This window comes from Cucurbita pepo, chromosome 15, assembly GCF_057944985.1.
Source record: "Cucurbita pepo subsp. pepo isolate OVF chromosome 15, ASM5794498v1, whole genome shotgun sequence".
Taxonomy (NCBI): Eukaryota; Viridiplantae; Streptophyta; class Magnoliopsida; order Cucurbitales; family Cucurbitaceae; genus Cucurbita; species Cucurbita pepo.
This window is the reverse complement of record NC_141812.1, coordinates 2758346-2768507: the sequence shown is the minus strand read 5'-3', so window position 1 is coordinate 2768507 and position 10162 is coordinate 2758346. Positions and strand designations below refer to the sequence as shown.

Here is a 10162-nt window from a genome sequence, read left to right as displayed (position 1 = left end):
ATTTTCATTAGTTTCATGTCTATATTTTTAATCATTTATACTATAGGTTTCCCTAATGCTTTCTTTATCGAGTATTAAATTGTTCTTGATTTATATTGTTGCTTTGAGATTTGAACTCTTAGTACTTTTTAGCTCATGCTTTTAGGTTGCTTTTGAATTCTAACTATATCACTGCCACATGTCTCAATAGAGGTCTTGTTAGACATTTCTCTTTGGTTAAAATATATATATATATATATAAGCTAAGACAATTTTGACAATAAAATAAATTATATTTGACTCTTTGCATCTATTGTCGATATAGCTTGTGAGATACCACATCGGTTGGAGAGGGAAACAAATCATTCCTTATGAGGCTGTGTGGAAACCTATCTCAGTAAACGTGTTTTAAAACTGTGAGGCTGAATTTACTATTGCAGAATTCGTTGTATGAACTCACCTACAGTTTTCGATTTTATTTTTGATCCCGAAATCTAGAAGACCTTTAGGCGAAGGTTGAGGGAACAAAGGTTGAGAATGACAAAACGTTTAAAAACTGTGAGGTTGAACTTACTAATGCAGAATTCATTGTATGAACTCACCTACAGTTTTTCGATTTTATCTTTGATCCCGAAATCTAGAAAACCTTTAGGCAAAGGTTGAGGGAACAAAGGTTGAGAATGACCGAACAAAATATATCGGAAATAGATCATGGAGCCAAATTGAATTAGGAGTTTGAAAATTCAGCAATGATGACTAGTCCAGAGAGAACCGCCACTAATTCTATTCATTTAGCATATGACAAAGAAAGAGAAATTAGAGCATATGCACACCGAGTGTGGAAGAGCTAAATTCGTACATTATAAAACCCAAAAGGTAAGCAACAACTTTGGACCTAAAGCTTATGATGTTTCAAATGCTGCAAACTATTGGGAAATTTCATGTATTACTCTCAGAAGATCTTCTTTGAGAGTTAGTGACTCATTCCGATTTCAAGGAGTGGATAGAGATATGATTATATTGAGTTTTTCACTTATTCTCTGAGGATGTGCTTAATCATGGTTGAATTGTCATGACCCAATTTTCGCGATTTCGAGAAATTGGGCCGTGACAAATTGATATCAGATCAGTAAGATTTTAGGTCCAGTAGATTTTTTTTTTTTTCTTTTTTTTTTTTTTTTTTTTTTTGGGTGTAAAGTGGGCTATACCTCTATGACTCAAATCATCATCGAGACCAAGTATGTTATCTAACTCTGTAGAGCAAAATAAGTCTTGCTAAGATGTATCACGAGAGTCTTATGAGTATGATGGTACAACTTATCAATCTTGATAGAACGACGTTCTAGAATATGTAGTAACCTAAGTTTGTTGTCTTCTGACATTGTTCCTGAGGCTGAGAAGCACCCACCCCTAAACGAGGCTAGAGAGTTGCCTCCTGAGGCAGACAAGGTCATTCCGCGGGCGCAGGCGCCCAAGAGAGGCCGAAGGAGGGTTGTGGCCCAAGATCCCTCAGTGGTAGCTCCGTAGGTCCTAGAGCCAAGAGAGGCACCACCAGCATCGGCACCGATGCCTGCAGTGCCACCAGCTGAGCTATCAGGGACCCTTACCTTGGAGATCCTGCAAACCTTCATGAGGTCCACCATGGAGACACTGGCTCAGACCAGCCAACTGTTGCAAGCTCTAGTGGCCAACCAGACACTTGCACAAATCCCCGACGTAATGAGGGTATGACTGTTGAATCCCGCTACTTAAGGGATTTTCAAAAGTATAACCCTCGGTCGATTTGATGGTGGGAAGATAGACCCAGTTGCTGCACAAGCCTCGTTGGAGGCCATTGAGACAACCTTCAATTACATGAATTGTCCAATCAAGTATCAGGTGCACTGCGCTGAGGCCCATTTCTGGTTGAAGAGCACCCATAAGATACTCAGCCCGGAAGAGGGTCATGTTACTGGTTGTCAGTTTAAGGAGGTTTATCTTGTAATGACCCTAGATTTCTACTTACAAAGAGTCCTACTATTATCATACTATTATCATAGCTTAATCATTTATATGCGTAAATTAGCATTAAATTTTTTCATAAAACATAAATTTTATCTTAAAATATTGCTGCAGTATTAGAAGAAAAAAGAGGAAAAAAAAAAATTAAAGTCAACGGAGGGGCAAATAGGTAATTTTTCCCCCTCCAGCCGCAATAGAGGTCCCAGTGGAACCCTCCCAAAAAAAAACTACAAAAGAGAAAAACAAGGAAAGTGAGAGAGTTGAGAGAACCTAGAGAAAAGGATGAAAGAGTGAACGTAACTACTTTCGACGTCTACAAATTGGTCAATTAAAGAAAAAATATGTAGTTGAGATTAGGATTACCACTTTGCATAATAAAACGAACTGATTTGAAGTTTGGATCAAAAAATATAAAAATAAGAAAAATGACGGAAACGGATCCAAAATCGTGTTTTCTTCCATTAGGAGAAGAGAGAAAAATGAGATTAGGGAGATGTAAAGAAAAAAAAACAAAAGAAAAGGAAAGAAAAGATTACCTTGCGGGTCTTCACTGTTCTCGACGGAAAACGAAACTCCGATCACTCCTTCCTAGGTGGAGTTCTTGCAACCAACTCTTGGCTTGAGGCAACTTCTGACTGTGGTTCGTGAGTTTTCCGAATGTTCTTTCGAGGTTTCCTTATTTAGCTTTACACGTTTCCTTGAATATCTTCCTTAGACCATTTGACAAACACCTCAAATGGATTACCAATTTAGATGAGAAGTGGCACAGATTTAGTTGGCCACTCTTGGACCATTTATAGGATAAGTTAAATATTTAAATAGGTGAATCTGTTCATAAATATTTCATCACCTCTCTTTTACCAAAGTCAAATTGCAATTCTCTCTCATAAGCTGATTGTTGAAAAACAAGTGGTATCGAGCCAGGCTGAAGCCATCGATGCTATATCATTGCAGAGGAGCCAACTTTATCAACAGTCAAGTTGAATAGCTCAAGAGCGTTGACCTAACAACACACAAGTCTCAGGTTCGAGTAGAAGAAAATGCAAAGTGTGAAAACACACACATCGTGGGGTCCATCCCAGGCAGGCTCACTCACTCCTCCACGCCGCCGCCATGTGCCAGCATCTCCATCACATCCACAAAGAGGTCGAGGCTGTGACGACAGGCGTCGAGTTGTCGTTGAGCGAGTGATTAGGGAGACGACGATCGCTACCGTTCAGTACCCGATGCTGCGTCAACCTACAAGCGAAGGGTTATGGCACGCTCTCGAGTTAGAGGAAGGAGAAATGATCGAGTATCGGGAGGATGGGCTGGCGTTCGTCACCATATTACGGTCTATGCCCCTAGAGATGCTGGCATTGTCGTTGAGCGAGTGATCAGGGAGACGACGACCATTACCGTTCAGTACCCGATGCTGACAAGGTCCAACTACCACGAGTGGGCCTTGTTGATGCGCGTCAACCTACAGGCAAAGGGTTATGGCACGCTATCGAGCCAGAGGAAGGAGAAACGATTGAGTATCGGGAGGATCGGCTAGCGTTTGCCACCATATTACGGTCTGTGCCCCTAGAGATGCTGGCGTCTCTCTCCACCAAACGCACCGCTCAATCGGCCTGGAGCAAAGCTCTCTTCATGGTAAGTGCATCGGTCTTATCTGACGTCCCCAGTTTCGATTTCGAATCCACGGAGATGGAGGTAATCGATGACGATGACGGCGTAACTGCTCCTCTCTAGAGGAAGAGCTCTAGCTGGGCGTAGCAAAGGCACCAGCTGGGGAGCCAATTCAACTGACGGAGGAGCGCGAGTGTTCGCTCAGATCGGCGAGCTCGATAGAGGGGCAACAAACCATATGACTGGGGCTAGATCTGCGTTCTCCAAGCTTGACTCGGGAATTCACGGGACAAATTCGGCGATGGCTCTGTCGTCGAGATTGAAGGGCGCGACACCATCCTGTTCATTAGCAAGGGAGGCGAGCACCGCAAGCTGACCAACGTCTACTTCATCCCGAGGCACAAGGCTAACCTTGTGAGCCTGGGTCAACTCAATGAAGCCGGCTGCTTCATTTCCATCAAGCGCGGGCTACTCGAAATCTACGATGATCGACAACGGTTGCTCACGCAAGTTCGGCGCACGACAAATCATCTTTACATCCTGGAGTTAGAGATAGAGCAACTCGTCAGCCTCTCGGCCAAGACCAAAGAAGTATCTTGGAGGTGGCACGAAAGATACGGGCACTTAAACTTTCCTGCTCTAGAAAAGCTACAAGAGAAGGAGATGGTGAACGGTTTGCCGGCAATCAAAGGCGTGAACAAGTTGTGCGACAGGTGCCTCATCGGCAAATAGAGGCGCACCCCCTTTCCGTCTCGGACATCCTACCGGCTGATGAGCCGTTGGAGCTTGTACACGGCGATATTTGTGGGCCCATCAAGCCGACGACCCCAGACAGTAAGACTCTCTTCCTCTTATTGGTCGATGACAAAAGTCGCTTCATGTGGTTGATCTTGCTTCAAGCGAAAAGTGAGGTGGCAGAGGTGATTAAGCGCATTCAAGTGCGAGCGGAGGCCGAATGCGGGAAGAAGATGCGAGTGCTGCACACAGACCGAGGCAGAGAATTCACCTCAACAAGTTTCGACAAGTACTACGATGAGTTCGGTATACAACGGTGCCCTACTCCCCCTAGTAGAACTGAGTGGTGGAACGCCGAAATCAGACCATCGTCGGGACAGTGAGGTCTTTGATGATGACGGCCGGGATGCCTGGGAGATTCTGGGGAGAGGCGGTAATGACGACCGTCTATCTCTTCAATCGGTTGCCAACCCGAAGTCTCGATGGGAAGACGCCATATGAGGCTTGGTACAACAAAAAGCCAGCGGTACATCAGTTCCGAGTGTTCGGTTGCATCGCATACATGAAGGTAGCGCGTCCCCACCTCCCCACCTCGCCAAGGATGCCAATGGAGGCCCGACTTCAGCTGAGGAAGGCCGGCACTACGACGGCAGTTGACTCCACCAATTACCGCAGCATTGTCGGGAGTGCGCTATCTAGTAAACACTCGCCCTGATCTTGCTTATGTCGTTGGATACGTGAGTAGGTTTATGGAAGCACCTAGGGAGGAGCATCTAGTGGCTGTCAAGCGCATCCTGCACTATGTAGCCAGAACCAAAGGCTGGGGTGTAAGATACTGCGCAGGGAGACGAAAGGAGAAGCTTGAGCTGGTCGGCTACAGTGATAGTAACATGGCCGATGACGTTGATGATCGTAAGAGCACTAGCAGGATGATTTACTTCCTCTTAGGCGGCACAATCTGCTGGCAATCAACTTACGCAAAAGGTAGTTGCTTTATCTTCTTGCAAAGCAGAGTACATTATCGCTTCGACGGCAGCAACACAGGGGGTCTGGCTTGCGCGATTGATGGAGGAATTCATCGGAAAAGAAGGTGATCCACCAATGCTTTATGTGGACAACAAAGCTACGATCTCCCTGATCAAAAATCCAATTTTGCACGAACGAAGCAAGCACATAGAGATCAGGTTCCATTACATTCGGGAGTGTACAAATCGGGGACTTATCAAGATTGACTTCATCCGAACAGAGGAACAGCTTGGAGACATCTTCACCAAGTCTCTGGCACGGGTAAAATTTGAGGAACTTCGTTCAAAGATCGGAGTTCAAATAATAAGGTAGATATACCACAGGTTTTAGGAGGAGATTGTTAGATAAGACGTGAGGTTTCCTTATTTAGCTTTACACATTTCCATTAGTTGATTGAATATATGGAGAAGTGCACATGATACTTGATTGAACAATTCATATAATTAAAGGCTATCTCAGTAGCCTCCAACGAGGCTTCTGTAGCAACTGGGTCTATCTTCCCACCATCTAACGACCAAGGGTTATACTTTTGAATATCCCTCAAGTGGCGGGATTGAACAGTCATACCCTCGTTACGTTGGGGGCTTCGTGCAAGTGTCTGGTTGGCCACTAGAGCTTGCAACAGTTGGCTAGTCTGAGCCTGTGTCTCCATGGTGGACCTCATGAAGGTTTGCAGGATCTCCAAGGTAAGGGTCCCTGATAGCTCAGCTGGTGGCACTGCAGGCATCGATGCCGATGCTGGTGGTGCCTCTCTTGGCTCTAGCGCCTACGGAGCTACCGCTGAGGGATCTTGGGCCACAACCCTCCTTCGGCCTGTCTTGGGCGCTTGCACCCGCGGAATGACCTGATATGCCTTAGTAGGAGGCAACTCTCTAGCCTCGTTTAGGGGTGGGTGCTGCTCAGCCTCAAGACCAAATCCAACCTAGGTCCCTCTCCTTTTCGAAGCCATAATCTGTCAGAAGACAACAAACTTAGGTTACTACATATTCTAGAACGTCATTCTATCAAGAGTAGTAAGTTGTACCATCATACTCAAAAGACTCTCGTGATACATCTTAGCAAGACTTATTTTGCTCTACAGACTTAGATAACATACTTGGTCTCGATGCGGCGTGTCAATGAGTGAGTCATAGAGGTATAGCCCACTTTACAAAAAAAAAAAAAAAAAAACAAAAAAAAAAACAAAAAAAACAAACAAAATCGAGTGGACCTAAAATCTTACTTCTCTGATATCAATTTGTCACGGCCCAATTTCTCGAAATCTCGAAAATTGGATCATGACAATTCAACCATGATTAAGCACCATCCCTCAAAGAATAAGTGAAGAAACTCAATATAATCATATCTTTATCCATTCCTTGGAATCGGAATGAGTCACTAACTCTCAAAGAAGATCTTGTGAGAGTAGTACATGAAATTTTCCAATAGTTTGCATCATTTGAAACATCAGGAGCTTTAGCTCCAAAGTTGTTGCTTACATTTTGGGTTTTATAAAGTACGAATTTAGCTCTTCCACACTCGTGCATATGCTCTAATTTCTCTTTCTTTGTCATATGCTAAATGAATAGAATGAGCGGTGGTTCTCTCTGGACTAGTCATCATTGCTGAATTTTCAAACTCCTAATTCAATTTGGCTCCATGATCTATTTCCGATATATTTTGTTCGGTCATTCTCAACCTTTGTTCCCTCAACCTTCGCCTAAAGGTTTTCTAGATTTCGAGATAAAAAATAAAATCGAAAACCATAGGTGAGTTCATACAATCAATTATACAGCAGTAAGTTCAACCTCACAGTATTTAAACGTTTTGTCATTCAAAACCTTTGTTCCCTCAACCTTCGCCTAAAGGTTTTCTAGATTTCGAGATAAAAAATAAAATTGAAAAACTGTAGGTGAGTTCATACAATGAATTCTGGATTAGTAAGTTCAACCTCACAGTTTTTAAACGTTTTGTCATTCTCAACCTTTGTTCCCTCAACCTTCGCCTAAAGGTTTTCTAGATTTCGGGATCAAAGATAAAATCGAAAAACTGTAGGTGAGTTCATACAATGAATTCTGCATTAGTAAGTTCAACCTCACAGTTTTTAAACGTTTTGTCATTCTCAACCTTTGTTCCCTCAACCTTCGCCTAAAGGTTTTCTAGATTTCGGGATCAAAGATAAAATCGAAAAACTGTAGGTGAGTTCATACAATGAATTCTGCATTAGTAAGTTCAACCTCACAGTTTTTAAACGTTTTGTCATTCTCAACCTTTGTTCCCTCAACCTTCGCCTAAAGGTCTTCTAGATTTCGGGATCAAAAATAAAATCGAAAACTGTAGGTGAGTTCATACAACGAATTCTGCAGTAGTAAATTCAGCCTCACAGTTTTAAAACACGTTTACTGAGATAGGTTTCCACACAGCCTCATAAGGAATGATTTGTTTCCCTCTCCACCCGATGTGGTATCTCACAAGCTATATATCGACAATAGATGCAAAGAGTACACTATAATTTATTTTATTGTCAAAATTATCTTAGCTTTTATATATATATATATATTTTAACCAAAGAGTAAAATGTCTAACAAGACCTCTATTGAGACATGTGGCAGTGATATAGTTATAAATCAAGAACAATTTAGTACTCGATAAAGAAAGCATTAGGGAAACCTATAGTATAAACGATTAAAAATATAGACATGAAGCTAATGAAAATCACACTAAAATTATACTCCAAACCTCATTACACCATCGAAACACATCCATGCAACGTATGAACAAATAGCTATATTAAGTTATTTAGTTTATAGAAGCTAAGGTTTTTTTTTTTTTTTTTTTTTTTTTTTTTTTTAGAAAGCAATCTATATTATCGTAACTCATGTGATCTGAAGTGAATTTAAGTAAAAACAAAATTCACGATGTATAAATCAAGAAAGGCATAAAAAGAGTTCATAAGTACGAAAATATATAATTTTTGTCCGAAATTTTTAAAGTTTCGATGTATTATCTAGAAGCCAAAAATAAATAAATAATAAAGAACTCGGTAATAAACCCACAATTAAAGGCAAAAATCAAATTGTAGCACAAAGAAGAGTTCATAGAAAATTCGCTTCTAATCTAATCGATAGAATTTTCACAAACCACGAATTCAACAATTATTTGTGATTCTCTCCATCAACTCTTCTCAAGTAATGAGTTATTCGTTGACCAAATTCTTTCACACTGATCCGAACAAAAACCCTAACCCTAGAGGTTTATCAAATATGGTACAAGTTTCCTCTTGGAAGATCATCCATCATTCATTCTTTTAGTTTTGATTTCAATCTATCCAAAATAAAAAAATATATGCTTTCATTCTTTAATTTGAAAATATAATTTTTTTTTTTTTTTTTTTTCTGAATCTGAGACAAAAAAAAAAATCACTCGAATTATTTCAATTTTATTGTGTTTTTTTACATAGATATTAAAATTACTTAGAAAATAATGGACTAGATATTAAATCTAACTTAGAGTTTAAATGTACATACATATTTTATTCACATTCTACACGAACCCTACAAAATTTGAAAGTCTGACCTAACCCAGTTAAACAAAAAAGTATAAAATTCAAAATAAAAGTCGGTTCTTTATTTATTTAAAGAGAAAGTACAACAAGAACTCTCATTTGAACATCGCAATATTGTAAGCATTCCCCATCTTTGTTATATATTTTATTTTGAATACATGAGGGAGAGAATTATTTATATATGTATATTGTACCGCTAAAGATGTGTTTTTCAGGGTGCATATCCCTCGTGCTTACTTCCATCGTATCCCCCGTAGTTTCCTCCACTGTATTCCTCATGCTTACCTTCGCTGTATCCCCCATAGTTTCCTCCATCGTATCCCTTGTATTTATCTTTGCCGTATTCCTCGTGTTTACCTCCGTCGTATTCCTCATGCTTACCTCCACTGTATCCTCCGTAGTATCCTCTGCCGTATTCCTCATGCTTACCTCCACCATATCCTCCATAGTTTCCTCCATCATATCCCTCGTGTTTACCTCGGTCGTATTCCTCATGCTTACCTCCTTCATATCCCCCATAGTATCCATCGTGTCTATTTCCGTCGTATCCCCAGTAGTTTCCACCATCATATCCCTCGTGTTTTCCTCCGTCATATCCCCAGTACTTTCCTCCATATGCACCATCTTTACCATATCCATAGCCATAATTTTCAACACCATATTCCCCTACGGAAGCATAGCTACTATAACCATGACCACTTGAAGAACCATATCCTCCATAAGAACTTGACAAACGTCTCGCTGCAGAACAAATTCCTATTCCGAAGAACAGAAAGAACACAAGAGAAGATAGTTTATGGTAAGCCATTTGCATATGCATTGAATGCTTTGAGTGAAGAGGTATATATATATATATAAGGTGAGCATGGGGCCTAAATACCACTGCCTTACTCTATACACGCAAATTGCAGAAAATGGGTTTGACCCATAATCTACGCTTAGGCCTACCGATCTTAGACATATGATTTTGCACCTCACCTTCTGCCTAGCTCGTGTATATATATCAATGTCTAATTTAACACTTTTTGTGTTGATATGTCAATGTCTATGCTAAGTCTTTTAAAACACTCAATCCTTTTAACTCAATCTTATGTGTTAATTCTAAGCCGCTTGTTAACATCTAACTTGGATCATGTTTATGCTTGAGCTGATGTTGGGTCACTATATTTGTTTCTACTCATAAGAAACCAAAAATTTATAAACAGCTTTTCCGTTTGATCGGTGTAAGAAAACAACTCATCTACTTTTTTTTATATGGAAACGAGT

General features: G+C 40.8%; 1 protein-coding gene across 1 annotated transcript; it reads right to left on the bottom strand.

The window, feature by feature from the left end:
• Positions 1-8936: 8936 nt before the first annotated feature.
• Positions 8937-9734, bottom strand: LOC111811497 (uncharacterized). The gene has a single exon (XM_023698376.2). It carries the CDS (start codon positions 9714-9716, stop codon positions 9108-9110), a length of 609 nt encoding a protein of 202 aa, XP_023554144.2. The 5' UTR covers positions 9717-9734; the 3' UTR covers positions 8937-9107.
• Positions 9735-10162: the final 428 nt, after the last annotated feature.

Coding starts and splice junctions, on each gene's coding strand:
- LOC111811497 (XM_023698376.2), bottom strand. CDS start 9,716: ATGCATATGCAAATGGCTTACCATAAACTATCTTCTCTTGTGTTCTTT.